This window comes from Diadema setosum, chromosome 15, assembly GCF_964275005.1.
Source record: "Diadema setosum chromosome 15, eeDiaSeto1, whole genome shotgun sequence".
Lineage (NCBI taxonomy): Eukaryota > Metazoa > Echinodermata > Echinoidea > Diadematoida > Diadematidae > Diadema > Diadema setosum.
In genome coordinates this window covers 21,198,521-21,220,991 of record NC_092699.1, presented here as the reverse complement: position 1 = coordinate 21,220,991, position 22,471 = coordinate 21,198,521, and the positions used below count along the sequence as shown (strand labels likewise).

The following is a 22,471-nucleotide window of genomic DNA, read 5'->3' as shown; positions in this document are numbered from 1 at the left end:
CCCTGTTTTAAGAATACTAGTACTACAAATACCAATGTCAGGGCTAAGTCACTTTTTGCAAATAATGATTATTTTCAGGGTTATCTTTAGCTGTCAATGAAGTGATAGTTTGATTTAACTTCATTCAACTTCATTCTCTTTATCAGGAACATACCCTAGTCCAAAGGGCTCTGCAACTATGGTCAACTACAAGGGGAACCTGATACTCTTTGGTGGCATGGCTCCACCTGTGCCACACCCACCTCACCTTGCTCCGCAGATCTTCAACGAACTACACATATATTATCCCCACAAGAACAAGTGGTCAGCAGTTGCCACAAGCCTCTGCCCTCCTCCAATGGCAGGACACACAGCAAGTGTTGTCGGCACCAAGATGGTTGTATTTGGTGGCCTCTTGGATGGCCAACAAAGGTAAAGATCCTAATCCAACAAAATAGAATGGGCTTAAGAATCTCTGCAGTCTGATTGGTCAATTATCCTGCATTGATTTTTATTATAGAATGGGTAGCAAGAATCCTGCGATCTCATTGGTCGAGAGCTACAATGTATATGATATTTTGTACTGGCCGAGACAGTGGTAAACATGTTATCGCGCATTAAGTAAGCGTTTGCGCATTCAGTACGAGATGTCTATTGGCTAAAGCAACCACGCATCAGTATTTACTGGATGCATGGTTCTGAAGAGAAACCATGCATCCAGTAAAAACTGATGTATGGTCGTCTATTGCAAGCCAAAAGGAAATGTATCTAGTAAATTTGTCATCGGGTAACACGATAGAAAAATGGGTTTTGGGCAAGTAGATGACGCATGTCTTTTCATGCGTCAGTCGGAATGTAGTGTGCATGCGATAACTATGGAATTTAACCTAAACCCACTCGGCTTCGCCTCGTGGGTTAAGCATTCCATAGTTACCTTATGCACACAATTCCGACTGACGCACTCAGACCTGTGTGTCATATTGTATACTGATCCACACTGAGCCATGTGTCCAGTGAATTCTGAACGCATGGCTCAAGCCTCATTTGGTGTTGTGTTGGTAGATGTACCGGACGCATGATGGGGAGAAAGGTTGAATTTCATGAATTTACAGGTGATACACAGGCCTATTTCATGGATTGATGAGTTGGATGCTCTTGTTTAACTTTGAAAATGATCTAGAACCCACTCACTGTGCTCATCGTTTAAACAGTTCCAAAGTTAACTTAGGATACTCGGGTGAGCGCGAGACTCCCCCTTCCCCTTGTTTTTAAACTGCATTGTTAAATTTTCTGTATATAGTGTAATTGGCAGGTACTTTACCAGTGTGATGGAATCTGCAAATGGACACAATGCCCCCATAAAAACCTTCAAAGCTGCCCCCACCCCCTCCCAAGTTTACAATGTTCTCAGGTTGCCAAGTGAATGCGTGGAAGGTGAACTAGTGATACTCGGGTGAGCGCAAGACCCTCACATATCTTGTTGCATTTTCTACTATCAGGTACTGTATTTAACATGGAGGCAATCATTTCTTCAGATGAATCAAAGACTAAATGACAATCACGAGGGAACAAAGACATATTAAATGTGGTGACCTCTACATAGAGACCTCTTTCTCGTTGTGTTGTATTTTTGCAGGTCAAATAGTGTGTGGGTCCTGGATCTGCGGGAGATGTCATGGAGAGAGGTGGAGACAAGGAGTCATGATAAACCATGTGAAAGATATGGCCATGAACAGGTGAGCAATGGAGCATTCTGCAGCAATTAGGTTAAGCCTAATCATGTGGTTTTGTTTACTTGGCCAAAATGATTGTAACACAAGGAAGTACGCAGCATGAAGACAAAGACTTACTGTCCTGAACCAGCAGATGTGTAAAGAAATTAAGGTGATAAATAAGAAAGACTAGCAAAACTGCTAACAAATTGTCACATGTAACATACCCTCATTCAACAGAGACAAGAAATCTGGCTTCTATTCCAACATAAAACATGTAGAAGATCAGACATGTGAGTCATGGTAATCAGCAACCTTCAAGGTAGACATGGTTCTCAGTGTGGAATTTCCTCACGATTGTCTGGGATGAATATTAATGTAAATATTGCTGTGTTTATAATGCACCCTGCGCAAGGGGGGGGGGGAGGTATGGGAGGGGATCCCCCTCCATTGAAGACTTTGTAATGTTCATTACAACACCGTTGAATCTCAACTAAAATGCCACAAATGAGACTTTTTCACCGAGATGTAATGAGCGTTGTGAGAGGCATATTCTCACAGAAACCATGCAAAAACTCCATACTTTGTATTGGCAGCAGTTCATAAATAGGAAATGAAAGAGAGGTCAGTGGTGAAAATTCTGTTTTCTTGTAAGCAGCCTATCTTCTGGATGTTGTGGAAACCGTAGTATAGCTACTTTCTTGTCCACCCAGCTACCAATGGACGGTTCACAAAAGTGAAAATGTCTCATTTAGTGGCAGAAAAAAAGTAAAACTCGCGTCTTCATTAGGGACTTCGCCGCATGGGATGTCACATTTCACATTTGTAATAATATGTGCATGTCCAAGTGATCAGAGTCTCCATGCCATTGTTAGGGGATCCAGGCAGGAGAATCTCCAGGTTTTTAACTTCTTTCATAAACTAAATTATGCCAATAATATGCGCATCACCAACTTTGTCACATGCTGATTCTTAAGTCTTCAACTCAATTATCTTTTGAAAACGTAAGGTGTTAGAAACAAAGATCATTTTGGGCATCTGTTCCCCATATGTCGTGGATTTTTCCTGATGTGAGCGCAATCAAACTACACTCAGCTGGAGCATGCAAAGTCACTCTCAAACTACTGTGACTGTGACGTGCAGGCGCCCCCCCCCCCCCCCCCCCCATTTTTATTAGGCTTAACCCTAACTAGGCCGGGCTATTTAGGTAGATCATAGAGCCGGGGGGGGGCCTCCCAGGCCCCCCCTCCAGATCTCGGCCGTCGACCGCGCGATCGCAACAAAAATTGGCACACACGTTGCCTATGATGTAATCTAAAGTACCATGAAGTTAAATTTTAAAGAAATTATCATTTATGCTAAATTATGCTAATTTATACGTAATGATGCATGAAATCAGACAATTTTGTATAAATCACTAAATAAAGCTCAAAATGGGCACATTTTTTGTGGAAATATTCTTTTCAGTGTCCTGAGCAAATACAAGAGAAAAAAATTACGCCATTAGAAAAAATTTCCTAAGTATTTTATTGTTTTTTGAATTTCTTATGTATTTCTTTGTTTTTTTAACTTTATGTTTTTCATTGTTTTTTCAATGAAACTTGTCCGCGACATTGTTCCGAACAAGAAAATATGTTATTAATTGATATTAATCCATAAAACCTCAAAATAATCATGCTTTTATGAAATGTGCCTGTAAGCACAGTTTGCATTGAAATTGTACACGAATTCACGTTTTTGAGCAATTTTTGGTCTGACATGCACATACATATTTATGCGCAACTTCAGAACCGCGCGCCCGGGTATCGCAAATTTGATGTCAAAAGATGCGGGAGACTCGAAAGAAAAAAGTCACAAAACGTCGCGGCGATAGCTTTTCGCGTTAGCGATACATTGCGCGGAACGTCGAGGGGGGGGCCTCGGAGGCCCCCCCCCCCCCCCCCCCCGGCCTAGTTAGGGTTAATCAACTGTGAACTTCTCAATCAGATCTGAAATAAAATCAAAACATCATGAGGAGGCAATTCTGAAAATATACAAGATTACTTTTGATTTTGCCATGTTCTTTGATATTGAATTCTCAAGGAGTAATCTCTACCTGTATTGACATTCAATTGTGTGAAGATCAAGAATTCATTTTGTCAACTATTCTTTAAAAGTAAAGGAATGTGCACATGGAAAGCAAATAGAAGCGTGATTATTATGATATCCCCAAATTCCACTGTATCTATGGGGAATTTACTCCAAATATGCATTCAACAATGATGACACATGGATCTACCCAAACTTTAAAGCAACTTTTTAACAGATTGTCCAGTTTTCCTCAAATTTCACCAATTTACAGAATCCAAATATATATTAGAGTAATTCTTATATTATAAGCAGAGCAACTCAATGTGAAGTTAGCTAATTTCTCCTATAACAATGCTGGCAACAATAATATGTTTGTTATCTAGAGAAACTCTTGAAAAACCATTTTGTCTTTGGTGCAGGTTGTGATTGATGATCGCCATGTAATGATCATTGGTGGCTGTACCTCCTCTCAAGAGGTAAGTCATGCTCAAGTAAGTATACGTCACATAGAAATGCTGAGATAATTTCATTTACCAATGTAATAACAAAAAGTGAATGTATTGGCATAAAACATGTCTATTTGGAGGAAGGACTCCCACAGACAGATACACTGTTTTGTTTGTGGGACTGTCATTCCCAAATGTCACAGCATTTCACTTTCTTAAACCCTATTTCTGTCACATCATATAAGGTGAAGCCAGACTGCTCAGACATTTTGCAGTGCGCAGGCACAAGATTGTTGATGGCCGTTTCTGAATGTTGTTTTTGACATTAATGTGTCATGTTATACATTGTACATCATTTGAAAGCTTATGGTCTCAACTTCCATATAACGTAATAATCTGAGTTAGGACGCCCTTAAGTTTTAAGTAGGAAGCCATCTTATGTCACATAATTATCTTTGCAGACTTACTTCTACATGTTTCCACCCCATTTTTTCACACAAAGCTTCCTCATGTATCACGAAAAAGTCTCACAAATGTTGTTGAGAATTTATTCAGCTTTCAGATGACATGATATTTTTCAGCAATAGCATTTAGTACTTCTCATTTTATGAACAAAAGTTTGTTAGCTCACCTGAGCCAAAGGCTCAAGTGAGCTATTGCGATCGCTCTTCGTCTGGCGTCCGGCGTGCGTCGTGCGTCGTCCGTCGTGCGTAAACTTTTTACATTTTCATCTTCTTCTTGAGAACCCCATGACCGATTTTCACCAAACTTGGCAGGTAGCATCCCTAGGGGGATAGGATCTCAATTTGTTCATATGGGCACCATGGCCCACCTGGGGGGCCCCAGGGGGGCCCAAACACCCTAAAATTAAGGAATCTTTAAAAATCTTCTTCTCTAGAATCAGAAGTGATAGGGCTTAGTTGATACTATGAGTAAGTACATTGATGACTGTAGTTTCAAGTTTGTTCATGGGGGAATCAGGGGTGCCCCCCTTGGGACCCAGGGGAGGGAGGTGGGGAGGGTTCATAGTGGGGCCTAATTTGTACATTTTCATCTTCACTTTGAGATCACCATGCCTGATTTTCACCAAACTTGGTAGGTAGCATCCCTAGGGGGATAGGATCTCAATTTGTTCAAATGGGCACCATGGCCCAGAAGTGATAGGGCTTAGAGATGAGTTTAATTAGTACATTGATGACTGTAGTTTCAAGTCTGTTTATGGGGTTGGCGGAATCAGGGGTGCCCCCTCCCCCCCCCCCCCCTTTGTCAGCGGCAAAATGACAAATAGGCAGGGAAAGCAATCACCCTCCTGCTTTGATCCCCCTCCCTTTACCTGATGGGCTCCTTGCCCATGACCTCCTACCCTCCCCTATTGTTTTTATGCCTCCGCCACGAAGTGGTGCCGGAGGCATTATGTTTTCGGGTTGTCCGTCCGTCTGTAATGAATTTTGTGGACAGCGTAACTAAAAAACCGTTTGAGGTATCCTAATGAAACTTGGCATGTATGTGTATTAGGGGGTGAAGTTGTGCCTATCAACTTTTGGGTGCACATGCTCAAGGTCAAGGTCAAATACGTAAAATGTCACTATTTCCACCATATCTATGCAATGCCTGAAGATATTTTTTTGAAACTTAGTGTATACATGTATTACCCAATTAAGATTCTCTGGTGAAAGTTTGGGGTCTTACCCTGCAGACATCGATGGGGGTACATCGCCCCAAGTCCTTATAAAATTGGGTGTTCGTGACAGACTTTTTTCTGTGATTCAACTGTTCCTGTGTATAAGACGCACCCCCGATTTTTCATATTTTCTGAAGAAAAAAAAAGTGCCAAACTTTGCATTTCAGAACGGATTTTGCTCAAATTTGGTATGAAGGTCTACCATGATATGAGCTACAAGTCAAAAGATTTTGGATGTGCCACCCCTATTGTTCCGTCTTTTATAGGGTCAAAGGTCATATTGTTGATGGATGGTTTGTGTGACATCTGTAGGCTGCATTTGTTAACAGATTTTGTTCAAAATTGGTTTGGAGGTTTATCATGATGTAATCTACAAGTTTATAGATTTTAGGTGTGCTACCCCCAGTGTTCCGTCTTTTATGGGGTCAAAGGTCAGGTTGTTGGTGGATGGTTTGTGTGCTCTCTATAGGCTACATTTCTTGATGGATTTTATTCAAATTTGGTATGAAGGTCTGCCATGATATGAGCTACAAGTTGTATGAGTCAAAAGATTTTGGATGTGTCTATACTTGATGTAATGCTCTTGTTGATCCACCTTTTTTTTTTCTTCTTCCTTTTTTTCTTACAGGGACAAATACCACATTTTGATTTTTGTCTTGCCTCCTCTCCGGCAATCACCTTTTTTTTCCCAGTTAATTCCATTCAGATTTGTAAGGAGTACCATACATGTACTTTACTCTACCTAATTTTATTCTGATACTGCCCCAGTGTTCCATCTGTTACAGGTCAAATGTCGCATATTGGTTGCTGTCTTGCATGCACTTGACAGTCACATTTTAAACTGACTTCTTCCAGATTATTTATAGTGAGCATCATAGTTTACTCTTCCACAGTTTTTATGCCTCAGCCACGAAGTGTCGCCAGAGGCATTATGTTTTCAGGTTGTATTTCCAAGTTCCGTCCGTCCGTCCTTCCATCCGTCCGTCCGTAATCAATTTTGTGGACAGCATAACTAAAAAACTATTTGAATTATCCTAATAAAACTTGACTGGTATGTGATGTGTATGAGGGGGTGAAGTTGTGCCTTTCAACTTTTGAGTGCAGATGCTCAAGTTCAAAGGTCAAGGTCAAATGCTCAAAATTTCACTATTTCCCCCATATATGTGAAATGCCAGATGGTATTTTCTTGAAACTTTGTGTATACATGTATTACCCAATAAAGAGTTTCTAGTGAGAGTTTGGGGTCATGAGGTCAAAGGTCAAGTAAAAATGTAAAAGATTTATTTTTTTTCCTCCATATCTTGGAAATGGTTCAAGGTATTTTCATGGAACATAGTACATATGCATGTACTGACTGATAGTGATTATCTACGGAATTTGGGGGTCATGAGGTCAAAGATCAGGGGGTCAAGGTAAACTCATTAAATTTCACTTTTTCCATCATATTTATGCAATATCTGCCGGATTTTTCTTTAAACTTGGTGTATGCATGTATTACCCAATAGAGATTCTCTGGGAAGTTTTTAGCCAAAATGTTAAAGGTCAAGTGAAAGTGCTAAATTTCACTTCCTCCATATCTTGGAAGTGGTTCAAGGTATCATCATGAAACTATATGCATGTTGTGCCTGACAGTGATTCTCTTGAGAATTTTAAGGTCATAGGGTCAATGGTCAAGGTTCAAAGGTCAAGGGTTAAAGGCCAGGTCAAGATGCTAACAATTTACTTTTTAATACAGAAATTACACTTTTTCTCTGTACCTTGAAAATTACTCAATGCATAGAGACTTATGAAAGGGTCAAAAGTCAAGTAAAGGTCCCTGAATCCCCCCCCCCCAAAAAAAAAAAAAAAATGCTCTCTTAGAAAATGTAGCCGTTCATCATATTAAGCCTGGTTAAAGGAAAGTGGACATTCAAGACATTATAACATGTCAACATGATATTTTGCCATTTAGATGAAACTGTCATGACACATTGTCAGGACGTACTATAGACCTATTAGGAAAATCATACATTATGGTGGAGGCATACCAGTCGCCATGGCGACATTTCTAGTTGATGCTACTCTGATGTTCCTTACAAATGGTCAAATATCACATTTTAAGCCCCAATCACACAGTTGCTCAAACAGTCCTCTACATCAGCGTTGCGTCCAAAAAGTCCATTTAAAAATTACACTTTTTATGATGCAACACCAGACTCAGAGCATTGTTTGAGCAACTGTGTGACTGGGACATTAGTGGCTATCCTGTAGCCACTCTGCATGCAGGTGACATATCTTCAGATCTAGTACTTTTGAATTTGTATTCAGATGCATTATACTCTGATCTATATCCATAAATATTGTTTTGTGAAGCTGCGCCTAGTCTTCACAATATTCACCTTTATGTTTGAAGAAGGGGAGGGGATCTTTGTCCCTCACTCAAACGTGAAAATAAAGCAAAAGCTGCTGCTGGTGCCAGGGGATACAATCGCATTGCGCAGTGATGGACATATAATAATTTCTAGTTAACAGAATTGACATCAGATATTGTTACCAAAGTAATAGCACATGTTGTGTGAACATAAGGAGTGATTGAGTGGACACACTATAAAGATGAACAGTAAATGCTAAAATATATTTTTAATATGTGACCCTGCATCTCAAAACAAAAAGCCGCCAGATATGGATTTTTAGTTGAGGACAGATTCTTAAAGAGCCAACTGTAAGCTTTAAGATGATGTGTAACTCATATTAAATGGACTACCGGTACCTTATATAAATACTAGAAGGAAAGTGCACACTCTTGGAAAGTGCGAACTGAGAAAATAGGCTCTGAAGTACAGAGTCTATTCAAGCGCTTAATCTTTACCGAGCCGTGCTAGCTGTGCAATGAAAGGTATAAAACACAGGATGTAAACCACCTCAGCAACAACAATGAAGGAATTATCAGATTAAGCTGAAATTAACATGTTCTATCAACACATTCTACCCATGATTAATGCCAACTTTCAAGGCAGAAGAATCATCCTTTCAAAAGTTATTAGACTTGAAAGTGAAGAGTGTCCAAAGGATTTCAAGAAATGAAAAGGGGACGATAAGACATACCTGATCATTCTATTCTCCCCCAAAAATGGGTTGTAGAAAAACTGATGAAAACACACTTTCCCATTCATGTTATGATCCCAAACTAAGGAATAGTGTAGAAGAAGGATAGCTCTTTCAGAAAATACTGAAAACTGAAGATTGACACGGTTGACCCATTTCACCTTTTTTGAATCCTCACGTGAAATCAAAGGGTGTGACTTTTTGTTCGTTTTGTGATGCACGGTCACATATTGTATAACGGGGTCACACAGTGAGTGGTAATAACAACATCAGCACTGTGAAAACATTCCCCACCCTCAACGTTTCGCACGATGTATCGCTAACGCAAAGAGCTGTAGCTGCGACATTTCATGACTTTTTTCTTTCGAGTCTCCTGGGCCTGCATCTTTTGACACCAAATTTGCGATGCCTTGGTGCGTTGTTCCGAAGTTGCGCATAAATATGTACGTGCATGTCGACCAAAAATTGCTCAAAAACGTGAATTTGTGTACAATTTCAATGCAAACTGTGCTTACAGGCAAATTTCATAAAAGCATGATTATTTTAGGGTTTTATTGAGTAAAATCAACATATTTTCTTGTTAGGTACAGTGTCGTGGACAAGATTCATTGAAAAAACAATGAAAAACATAAAGTTGAAAAACAAAGAAATACATAAGAAATTCAAAAAACAATAAAATACTTCAGAAATTTTTTCTAATGGCACAATTTCTTTTTCTCTATTTTGCTCAGGACACTAAAAAGAATATTTACCAAAAAAAATGTGCCCATTTTGAGCTTTATTTAGTGATTTATACCAAATTGTCTGATTTCATGCATCATTAAGCATAAATTAGCATTATTTAGCATAGATGATAATTTTTTTTGTTTTAATTTAACTTGGTGGTACTTTAGATTATGTCATAGGCAATGTGTGTGTGAATTTTCATCACGGTTGATGGCCGAGATCTTGGGGGGAGGCCCCCCCCGGCTCTATATCCAATCATACATGTAGCTCAAATGATGGTTGCTCTTGATCCTGATTGTGAAAGATATCGTATCCTATCTCAACAGAGTGAGTCAGTATGTGATGGTCGTACTGGAATGAATCGGAATATATCTGCACATACACCATGTACCAGATAGTCCCAAATCAGGGACCTTGATTGCTACGATCATGTCAGTTCAGTATCACTGATGGATTTGATTGGGATAATCCTATGGGTTTCTATCTGAATCATGGGAGACCAGACCGTGACAGATTGTGTCACATAAAATTGACTAATCATAACCATATTGCATCCAAACACACCAAATGATATTAGCACATATGGATTTGCATCACCTTATACCTAAATGTGAAATTTCAGAGAAGCTTAAAATTTCCACGGTCAAATACAAATGGCCAATCGTGGTGTTCATAACGGATCGCATGACAGTGGGAAAATAGCATTATCCAGACAGGTGCTTATATGAAAATCACCTGTAAATAGGTTCTATACTTTCGGGAAAATGATCTCTAAAATAAACTCAGATTGCATCAGAGCGTCTAGTACCCCAGAGTTTCCAGGGCCCCTAGACAGGCCTTGCCTGAAGAGCCTTCATGCTTGTGAATTGCACATTTTGGGGATGGTTTCTTCCTTTCAAAAAGTGTTCCATTTTTAGCTCACCTGAGCCAAAGGCTCAAGTGAGCTATTGCGATCGCCCTTCGTCCGGCGTCCGTCGTGCGTCGTCCGTCGTCCGTCGTGCATAAACTTTTTACATTTTCATCTTCTTCTTGAAAACCCCAAGACCGATTTTCATCAAACTTGGCAGGTAGCATCCCTAGGGGGTTAAGAACTCAATTTGTTAAAATGGGCACCATGCCCCACCCAGGGGGCCCCCAGGGGGCCCCAAACCCCCCAAAATTAAGGAATCTGTAAAAATCTTCTTCTCTAGAACCAGAAGTGATAGAGCTAAGTTAATACTATGAGTTAGTACATTGATGACTGTAGTTTCAAGTTTGTTCATGGCAGAGTCAGGGGTGCCCCCCCTTGGGACCCAGGGGAGGGGGGTGGGGAGGGGTCCTAATGGGGCCTAAATTATACATTTTCATCTTCTTCTTGAGAACCCCAAGACCAATTTTCACCAAACTTGGCAGGTAGCATCCCTAGGGGGTTAGGATCTCAATTTGTTAAAATGGGCACCATGCCCCACCCAGGGGCCCCAGGGGGGCCCAAACCCCCCAAAATTAAGGAATCTGTAAAAATCTTCTTCTCTAGAACCAGAAGTGATAGAGCTAAGTTAATACTATGAGTTAGTACATTGATGACTGTAGTTTCAAGTTTGTTCATAGCAAATCCAGGGGTGCCCCTCTTGGGGGCGGGGGGGGGGGGGGGTTGGGAAGGTCCAAATGGGGGCTTGAATTGTACATTTTCAGCTTCTTCCTGAAAACCTCATGATGGATTTTCGTCAAACTTGGCAGGTAGCATCCCTAGGGGGTCAGGATCTCAATTTATCAAAATGGGCACCATTCCCCACCCAGAGGGCCCCAGGGGGCTCCCAATCCCCCCAAATTAAGGAATCTTAAAAAAAAATTGGGCCCTTATTGTACATTTTCATCTTCTACTTGAGAATGCCTGGTCAAATTTTAGTAGAGCTGTGAATAATTTAGATTAGTGACTGCGTGAAAGGTGAACTTGCGATACTCAGGTGAGCGCTAGACCCGCGGGTCTCTTGTCTGATTTTCAAATGTTGCCAAGTATGCCTTGGCAATGATTTACTCCACGACATATTCGTATTCTCATCAATACAATGTGCATGGTCTCTGTTCAGGTTGCCTGTCCATTATGTATTTGTCTGTCACATGTCTCCTCAGTGCAATTAAACAACTTTTTTTTTTTTTTAATTCATTCTCTTGGTACTTGGCCAAGGAATGCTCCACTAAGTGCACATGAACTCAATAAGATCATGGGCAAAATCGTTCAAGGTCAAACATCCTTGAACTTTTGCTTAAATCCTTTTTCAGCTGGTACAGGCATCGTCTAATGTTAGTATTATATGGTAGAAAATGTAGAAATCAATGCATTACACCTTGCAAGTGTGTTCAGGTACATTTAATGCAGGATTTTGCGGTCTGAATAGAAATAGTTACATAGTTGTTTTTGCAATTGTGGTAACGCTTGATGTAGGGACAGTGGTTTCATATGACATTTCTTTATATGGCTGTATGGGTGATATCTGTTAAACACTTTCATTTTCTTGGGACGTACATTGTATAAATATGTGCGTTGCATGCACAATTAATACAGGGAGCCATATTTCTCAACTTTTATGGAGACAATATTCTTCTCAGTTACCTGCAGAACTGTCAATTTTTCCTCTAAAATGTACACATGATGCATAAGGAATGTGTGAAAAATGATTAAACACGCAGTTTCAGTTGGGAAACAATAAAGATGCAAAATACCAACCAAAAAAGGTTTGCCGGAAGTACTACAGTCTCAGAGCATACCCCGATGGTGGTTGCTTTTCGATGTTTCATATATAATATTTGCACAATTACAATATATAGGGCCACAGCAGTATCAAACACGAGAGTGAATTGTGTGCAGCATGTTAGCTGAATGCTTTTCAATACTGCCGCTAGGGCATGATTCAGTCATCACATACGACTAGTGTATCCAGTATTGAATCAGGAGGGCACTTCAGAAATAACAGTCGCGTAAATTGACTTTTACTATTTCACACTTTGATCTAAAAATACTCCAAAACAGTCCATTATCCTGGTTAATCGCATCAGCCAGACAAGTTATTTTGTCGAGCCCACCGGAGGTGCGGGGAGACTAAGGGATCGCCTGTGGCTTCTGTCCGTCCTCCATCCGTCATCCGTCAGTCCGTCTGTAATGCTACGAAAACTAGAATAATTCTCTGCTGAGGACTTCAATTTCAATCAAACTTGGAGGGAAGAGTGGTTATGCAAAGTTACACATTTTACCAAACATGAAGGTCACCTCATGGTCAAAGATCACAGGCAGGGGTTAATAAACTTTAGGGCCCAATGTTTTACGGCGTGTTTCGATTATGGCTCATAACTTTTGATGTATAGGTCCGTTTGTTACCAAATTTGGATGGTAGATGTCCCTTGGGGAGTTGAAGGTCACCATGAGGTCTACAGTCGCAGACAGGGGTCAACAAACTTTTAGGGCCCATTGTTAGAAAAACATTAATTTCTTCTAGGCAGATGGGCGAGACTCATTTTGGTACTTGCCTTTTGTTTTAAAGACACTTTCGATATATTGCATGCAAACTCCAAAGGATGGAAGATGAATTTTGAGCCCTTCTGATAACTATGTTTTGGCTTTAATAGCATGCACAATATCTCTTGATATTCTGTCCCTGCTACAGGCCCCTCTAGAGATTCTGTCAGATGCCTGGCTGCTGGACATGAGTGGCCCTAAGTGGAAATGGCAAGAAATGAGAGTATGCAATGAAGAGTTTGCTGCTCCTCAGATCTGGCAACATCCCTCCTGCAAGGTATGTGAGACATGATTGAATTTATTTTAAACTTTATGCTAAAATGGTTAACTCTTATGTAATGTATTGCTGAAATATGACATTATGTGATAAAAACAAATTGTAATATAATTGAATAAATGATTGGAATGAATGCCTCTTCATTCATTACCCGACCCCCAGATTCAAGTCACCTTTTTGTAAGTACTGGAACATATGGCATGCAAAAATATTTGTGTGCTTTCATTTTTGCACTAGTTTCTGGTTGCATGAAATGTGTGAAAATTTCCCTTTTACAGTATGAGATATTATAAGCCCTTTTAAGGGCTTCGTGATCGGTAGTCATGCCGCCTAAACAAGATGGGGAATCAAGCAAGTCTCTTGCAACCACGCTGTCTCAGCGAGCAAGTCTCTTGCGACCACGTCTCAACATGGGATGCGGGAGATAAGTTCTAACGCTAGTAGGGACGGACAGAAAAGACTGAATGAGTCTGAAATATCATCCAAAGGTCCCCCCAACAAAATGAAAACATTCTCCCAAAAGAATATGAAGGGCAGCAAAGCTACTGCTGATACTTGGAAATGTAAGACAACCAAATCCAAAGAGAAAGCCACTGTGCATGAGGCCATAGGGTAAACTCCCACCTCCACAGTCATAGCCAGAGATGAGGCCACAAGTAAACCTCCTGCCTCTCCGGCAGTACAGAACAAAAACCTGCCCATGTTGCGACCTGCAACAAATACATGCACGATTACTGGTATTCAGAACACTACCACAAATCTGGCTTTAGACCCAACAACTTTGTGTAATGTGTTTCTGAAGCCTCTTCAAGTGGTGTTTCACAACCAAATATTGGGAACCCTGTCTCCATGAGTGAAGAATACGGCAGGCTCTAAAGGCTATTCCGAATTGAACTCAGGCTCAAGCACTCTCGTGCATGAAGTAACATCAGTCCTACCTGCCCCCAAAGACGATATGATATGCCCAATTAATTTTACCCCTATCCTCTAAGATAGCTGTATTCTTCATCAGAAATATATGTCAGATGAATTTGAGGCAGTTGGTAAGTGTGAAGTGCTCCAATATTTGCGGCGAAGTCCAGAGTCACAGCACCCTCGTATTTGTCAGGCTTAAGCAAGGGAGCTGATTGACATTGATGGGGAAAATTAGTTATTTTTCAGAAAATTGCGAAGCCGTACCAGGGAAGGGGTGACCTCTGGGCAATATGAAACCGCAAATATCGGGGCACTTCACACTTACCAACTGCCTCAAATTCATCTGACAGATATTTCTGATGAAGAATACAGCTATCTAAGACGATAGGGGTAAAATTAATTGTTTGTCTCGCGAAGAAAATTGTAGTAAGGTGTGTACAACATTTTGTTCGCTACTGCTGAGCTTCATCAGGTACAATGAGACATGGTAGCGCATGCATGCATGTTATAGCATGTATGTGGACTTGGTTGTAGGCATGTATGCCATCTTCTGGGCCGGGTAGGGCAGTGCACCATCCTGTGTCTGCTGTTTACTGCATTCATGCGGACCTAGTTGGCAGTATGCAGTCTCCCAGAACGAGTGGGGCAGTGCGCCATCCTCTGACTGATGTTCACAGCATTCATGCCGACCTAGTTGGCAGCATGCCTAGTTGGCAACATGCCCTCTCCCAGGACGTGCCAGGCAGTGCACCATCCTGTGTCTGCTGGTTGACATTCCATTTCAGAGGCTCTGCTGTCGACATTGAAGGTGAGACTGCATGCGTTTTGTGTCTTGTGCATTGGTGAATTCATATGCAGCGCATCCATGACTCGGGCAACTCCAATGCCAACATCTCTGTTGATGTTTTCTTTTTTGAGTCGTAGATGGATGACTTCCTTCACTCTCCTGGTGTACCAGTGTCGGGCTGTGTCTATGCACTTCACACCCGTCCCATACCTGCTAACCATTCCGATTGTTGTGGATTTTTTCCGATTTTTTAGCTCCAATTCTGGGATGCCCACCTTTGAGTCGAAGATTTCTGAAGGGATCCAGATGCAGGTCTAAATTGTACATTTTCCTCTTCTTCTTAAAAGCGATGGATTTTCACCAAACTTTGCAAGTACCTATGGTAGCATTCCTAGGGGGATAGGATCTCAATATGTTCAAATGGGCCCCATGCTACCCCTTTGGGGCCCCAGGGGGCCCAAACCTCCTTAATTAAGGAATATTCAATATATTCTTCTCTAGAGTCAGAAATGATAGAGCTTTAAGTCTTTCCCTCCAAACTGCATAGTCCCACTTTCTGAGTACAATGTACTTGGCAGGTACTTTTACCAGTGTGATGGAATATTCAAATGGACACCATTGCCTCCAGCTCTCAAAGCTGCCCCCGCCCCACGTTTCACAATGTTCTCAGTTGAGAGTCTGCAAGAACGCATGGAAGGTGAGCGCGAGACCCCTGGGTCTCTTGTTAAAATCAAAATTCTGATTTTGGGGTAAACCAGTATAGTACAGTTCGACCTCGATTATCCGGCCTCCTTTTATCCGGAAATCTCTGTTATCCGGACGCGTTCACGCAGTGAAGGACTTTTTTTTTTCATCCAAAAATTGAGAAAAAACAGTGACTTTCATGGATCTATTTCACTTATTTCATAAGATGTGCATGATAGGTTTCTCAATATCTTATGAGGTAAAACATGTATGATTTTCGCATAGAGATAGGCCTATACTTTATTTTTGTGAAGAAGGGACTACAATTTTTGCACAGGCTAGCATAGATTACACCACCGTTGCGGGGTACGCTACCTGCCTACAGCTGCCAGTGCACTGGGAAGGCAGCTTGGACGGCAGCTATATACATTAACATTGTGTCTCCCATATCCGGCCAATTCGCTTTAATCCGGATGAGCGCCGGTCCCGACATGGCCGGATAATCGAGGTCAAACTGTATTTAAATTATTGAAACAGCTGTATTATGCGACTAACACATACCACAATATTAAATGGCTGGAGCTTGCGGCTACCATAACGCTAGTGCTATTATGCGCTTTGCTGTGGTGTCGTATTCATGTACATACAATAAAAAGTTATGTGCACACTGAACTTCGGTGTGTGTCCAGCTCACTGAACTCTTAACTGCTACTGGAAGGGATGCTGTGCACAGGTACACACTGAAGGGCTATTGAGCTCGGTACAAGAATTAAAGCCATGGGAAGGGTTCCTGCAGCCATTTTGAGTCACCCATACCCATGCATTTTTTTTTCAGTGATTCTCCCCAACCCCAAAGAAGTGCACACAGTGAGGTGCATGCACTTTTCTTTGGTCTACACTACGCAAAAGTAAGGCTTGCGTCTTAGGAGACTCAAAATGGCACATGCCGGCTTTTCTTAAGTGCATACAGCATCCCTTCAAGCTCAAGCTAGTATCGTATCCGTACTGCTGAAATTCAATTTCATGGACATATTTTGGATCACATTGTCATTGCCTTGTTATTTTTATCCTTTTTGATGGACTTCTTGTATTGTGGAATATATTTTGGAAGTTCGAGCAGTTCGAAAAGTCATTCAATTGATGTGTTGTGTTAATGACAATGTGGGAATTGCGTGGACTAACTTGAATGTTGTGATTGAAATCCATCTTACTCTTCTTTGGATTGGAGTTGGAAATGGACGTTTTGAATTCGAGTAGGCAAATTAGATTAGATCTACTTTTACTTTAATAAGTTTTAATTAGAGCACTGGACTTATTAGTTTGCTGGACCCTACACACATTTTTGAAGGAATACTCGTGAAATAGGCCCTACCACACTGCAGGCCTGCCAACTGTGCTGTACTACGGGAGATTGATAAACGACAGACCCTTGCCATACCGGTACTAGTTCTTGTGAATTTAGCCCCACGGCACGGCGTTCATCAGTTCATGACCATGGACATACTCAGCACTATGAGAGGAGTTTTAGTTGGGTAATCAAGAACAAACTGAGTTCCATTCAAGCCTCTCTACAAAAGTCCTAGGGAACTTGATGACACAAAGAATGAGTATGATGGCTTCTGCAACACCCTGCTATGCAATGACCCATTTGGCAGCTCTTCTGAAGCAGGCCAGGCAAGCTACTTCAGTTGGCCTAAAATCATGGACTCTAAATTTGTGTAATCCTTGTTCTTGGTAATATTGTTCTTACATTATTAATGTAGTACATGTATATGAATGCACAATAACAAATAATGCTAATAATAATGCTTCCCACAGTCTCTGCACGGGTTTCGGTAGACTACTCCATCTTTCCTGAGGGGTGGTACCAGGTCTTTAGCTGGAACCAGGTGGTTCCTGATGGTGGCGTCGGCCTTGTAAATGACACGGAAGTTGTGTTTCGCCAGCTGGTGTCTGAGAATGGAAGCGATTGATTCCGCGTAGGGAAGCACAATCATGGACTTGTATTCCTTTGTGTCCTGTTCGCTTAGGCTTTTTGCTAGTAGTGCCTAGTCAATGAAGCACCTGGAATAGCCATTGGCAGACAATGCTAACGGCAAGTGATGCTTCTCAGCTAGTTGCCTGAGGGTTGAGTGATGATCTTGCTGGCTCGATTGTAGAGGTATCTGACTGCTTCTCATTTGGTAGAGATTGGGTGATGTGAGTTGAAGGCTCATGCATTTTTTTCAGTGATTCTCCTCAACCCCAAAGAAGTGCACACAGTGACAGAAAAACTAAAAGTTTTTCTGTCACTTTCTAAAGACATTTGGTCTCTGCATTTGGCTTCCTCTCTATGACACACCCCAAATTTTAGCTCCCAAATCCCCCTACTTCCTTTTAGGCTGGGTCTGGTAGGCTATCAGCAGCAAACCTCTAGTGCTGTTTTGCATATTTGGCAGTTGTAACTGCCATGGAGTAGCCATGACTTTTCAGGAGTCCTGAACATCTCTTAAATGTTTGTTATTACTTTTACAGGGTTCCTTGCCCATCAAGTAAGATTTCAAGTAAGATTGTTTTAATATTTCACTTAAAGTGTGCACCAGATTGTTGAATTTCAATTCTGAAATTGCAAAATCTCTCTTCCTTGGGAGTGGGATACCCCCTCCCACACCCTCCCTGTGTGACCCTTTCGCTAGTATAAGTACACTTTTAGGATTGACAGTAAAAAAAATCTGAATAATAATTTTGAGTGCACAAGATTTATCACTTAAATTCCAAAAACTACCCCAAAGTTCCGTGTATAAGATGCACCCCTACTTTCGGATCTAAAATTGAAAATAACAAAAAACAAGCAAACTTCCACGCAAATATTGTGTGAGTCATACATATTTCACCTCAAAACTTCCCTAGAATGCAGCATGTATTTGCTGCTTTTTGCTTTTAATCTTTCTTTTCACGGTATTCATAGGCAAGTGTGTTGATATGGTGACAGCATATTTTGAATGAAAATTATGCAATAATATGAATTCAGCTAATTTTAAGCTTTTAAGCATTTGGCTTTTTGAAATTTGGCACATGTGACGGCTGTGATATATAGTTGTGCAAACTTCATTTTTTTGTGAATGTCAAACATTGTGTTGTATTGGTAACAACATTTTTTCAGGAAAATCATAAAAATTCCTCATTAACTTATCTTGCTCCCTCATGTTTTGAACACTCGACTTGAGATATGGCACATGTGACTATCAGTGAGCAAAATATACATTTATTCAATGTTGAACAATTCATTGCCATGGTTTCTATTTTTTCTTTCAATAAAAAGCTTACGAAATAATTGCTGGTTGAGCTAACTCCCTCAGTGTTAGGTGGGGGTATTAATCACATTGAGTGATAGTTCTAGTTTGGAATATTCTTATTCCTCTATTGGTGTTTGTGCACTTCTGTTTGCTTGAAAGGTGAAATACTGCCATTTTCATATAAACATCAACAAACAAACATTCCTTTTAGTCTTCACAGTACTGTGATGCTTCTGTCTAGTCTGGTATCCCAGGCTCTTGCATCTCTCTTCCGGCAGAATATTCCCTGGCATTTGCGCTTTGCATCATTCGGTTGTCCTTGCTGCATGTAAGGGGAGGTGAGCAACTTCTTGAGAGCGCAGGAGAAGTGCTGTTCAAACGTTTGTCCTGGGGGTATCCATTCTACCCCCAATGTGCACATATACTTTGTGTATAAGCCAGTTTGAAGGTACACTTTGGTGCAGAAGTCATTCCTCCTTTCAGTTGGTTTGGCACCTTGTTTGTCCTTTAATCAACTTGAGTTAAAGCTGTTCCAATTGGACTTTTCTTCATATGCATGTTCTCACAATGAACTTCTTGCATTGACTAGGGAACCAGATTAGTCCTTCTTTTGATTCTTTGGGAAGCTTCCCTGTGTTGTTTTGCAGTAACTGCATTAACTAATTTTGGTCAAATATCTTGCTTGCTTTCGGCGTAAAGTACTGACAAGCAGTTACAATAGGGTTTTTTTTGATAATCATTTTAATACTATTTCTTCCCCAGTGAATTTAAAGTCCAACTTGTTTATTAGAACTAATGATCCATTTTTGCTCTTCTGCGAAGTGGAACTGAACTGGCGTGTACAGGTTAAGCATGGAGAGCTTGCACCTTGTCTCTCGGGCATTGCAGCATGCTCCAAGGTTAGCAGTGTTGCGTCGGTCCTTTTCAATCCTTGCACTGTGCAGGCAAGCTACTGTAAAAGTGGATAATTTTCGCGCGATTAATTTTTCACGCTCGGCGGGGTAAGAAGAGTTTCGTATGTTTTTAATTGAATCAAGTCCTCAACTGCTGGAACATATGGCAAACAAAAATGTTCATGTGCTTTAATTTTCGCGCTAGTTTTGGTTGCACGAAATGCGCAAAAATTTCAATATCGCGAAAATTTCCACTTTTACAGTATTTGTCTCACAGGAGGACTGTATGTTGGCTAGCCACCTGCAGCAGAGTTTTTAGGGTTGCTCTCTGCACCCTCTGTCTAGAGCTGCGTTCAGTCATTATTGGTGCTTCTTCATACTATTTCCTGGGCCATGTTTTGTTTATGGTGCAGTTCCTTGAAGCAGTGGACAGGGAGATATCTATGCATCAGAGTGTATAAAGCCTCTCGCGCAGTGTCTCAGAGTTTAGACTCTCTCTCTCTCTCTTGCGCGACACAGTTCATGTGAAAGTCTTCTATTCCCTCTTTCCCTCCTCACTTCCCTCTCTTCAACCTCCCAACACCCAACAGGTTCAGATGTTCCCTTGGGTCTGTCAGTGGCCCCCTTTCTTGGCTGGTTTCCTTCTGGCCATAAGTCACCACAATCAGTTTTGATTAGTTTGTGGTCTTTGTAGTTCAGGTGATCAACTGTACACCTCCCTATTTACTCCTATTCTCTAAGGTTCTGAGAAGGATAGGCAACCTCTGTGTCATTTAAATCTCTTATGTATCTTTTAGCCCTTCCTTCCAACAGTTTGGGTAGAGACTCCTTCGGCCGCCTGCCTCTGCTCTCTGCTGGCAACTTGGTACGTGTGTACTTTCTGTCATCCCTTGATGCCTACATATTTGTACCCTTTATCCTGTTATCTCATGTTTGTCACAGGTCAAGAGCGAGTCTGCCCGTCCAGATGTAAGCCCCCTTTTGGCTTTTCACACCCAGGTCTTAGCCGTCCTCAAAGAGGTTTAGCTATCCTGTGCATGCCCTTATCCAGAGGGTGCCACCCCCCCCCCCCACCCCCAACCAGCATGCATCTTTTTGTGGCCCCTTAAGTAAGTGGTATCTGCCCTCTTAACCCACAGGCTTGCTGTGGCAGCTTTTCCTCCCTTCTCTGCCCTTACAGGGGGACTAGGGTTGAAGTCTTTTTATGCCTCCGCCATGAAGTTCTGCCGGAGGCATAAATGTTTTCGGGTTGTCCGTCCATCCGTCCGTCCGTCCTTCTGTCCGTCCGTAATGAATTTTGTGGACAGAGTAACTAAAAAACCTTTTGAGGTATCCTAATGAAACTTGGCATGTGTATCAGGGGGTGAAGTTGTGCCTTTTGGGTGCACATGCTCAAGGTCAAGGTCAAATACATAAAATTTGACTATTTCCACCATATCTATGCAATGCCTGAAGATATTTTCTTGAAACTTAGTGTATACATGTATTACCCAATTACGATTCTCTTGGTGAAAGTTTGGGATCATGAGGTCAAAGGTCAAAAGGTCAAGTGAAAATATTAAAACTTCACTTTTTTCTCTGTACCTTGGAAATTGTTCAAGTTATCTTCATGGAACATAGTATATAATCATGTACTGACTGGCAGTGATTATCTAGAGAATTTAGGGTTCATGGGTCAAAGGTCAACACTTCAAAATTTTACTACTTCCCTCATATTTATGCAGTGCCAGCAGGATTATTTTTTTTTTACACTTGGTGTATGTATGTATAACCTAATAGAGATTCTCTGGAAACTTTCTTTTTTTTTCTTCTTATTTTGCTTGCCTCAAAGGTCAAAAGGTCAAAGATCAAGGGACGGTGCTGAACTAACTTTTTCCTCCATCTGAATTCCTCTGAAGTGGCTCAAGTTATCTTGAAACTTACTACATATCTATGCATGTTCTGCCTGACAGTGATAATCTTATGAATTTTAGGGTCAAAGGCCAGATGAAAATGGTAACAATGTACTTTTCAATACAGAAATTGCACTTTTTCTCCATACCTTGAAAATTACTCAATGCATAACCTTATGAATGGGTCAAAGTCAAGTTAAATTCCTTAAATCCCCAAATACATGCTCTCCTATTCATCCAATTAAACCTAGGTCAAGGAAGGTGAACATTCAACATTGTGACAAACTTGTCATTTTGATATTTTGCCAATTTTGTGAAAATGTAATCACACATTGTCCACATGTACTATAGACCTATTAGGAGAATCATGCATTATGGCGGAGGCATACCAGTCGCTTTAGCGACATTTCTAGTTGTGGACTACTGTACGAGCTGAAATTTTCGCGGTGGTTTTATTTTCGCGAATTTCGCGAATCGCCTTTGAACCGCGAAAATAACAACACGCGTATATAACAACGCGCAAATAGCTACGTTCAGTTAGACCGTCGCAACCGCGAAAT

General features: G+C 41.0%; 1 protein-coding gene across 1 annotated transcript in view; it reads left to right on the top strand.

The window, feature by feature from the left end:
- Positions 1–22,471, top strand: part of LOC140238855 (uncharacterized) — a 56,569-nt gene that overhangs the window by 22,596 nt on the left and 11,502 nt on the right. Inside the window, exons 3-6 of the mRNA XM_072318749.1 lie at positions 147–411; positions 1,616–1,715; positions 4,181–4,237; positions 13,337–13,465. Of these exons, the coding sequence (XP_072174850.1) occupies positions 147–411; positions 1,616–1,715; positions 4,181–4,237; positions 13,337–13,465 (551 nt within the window). The remainder of the gene's footprint in view (positions 1–146; positions 412–1,615; positions 1,716–4,180; positions 4,238–13,336; positions 13,466–22,471) is intronic.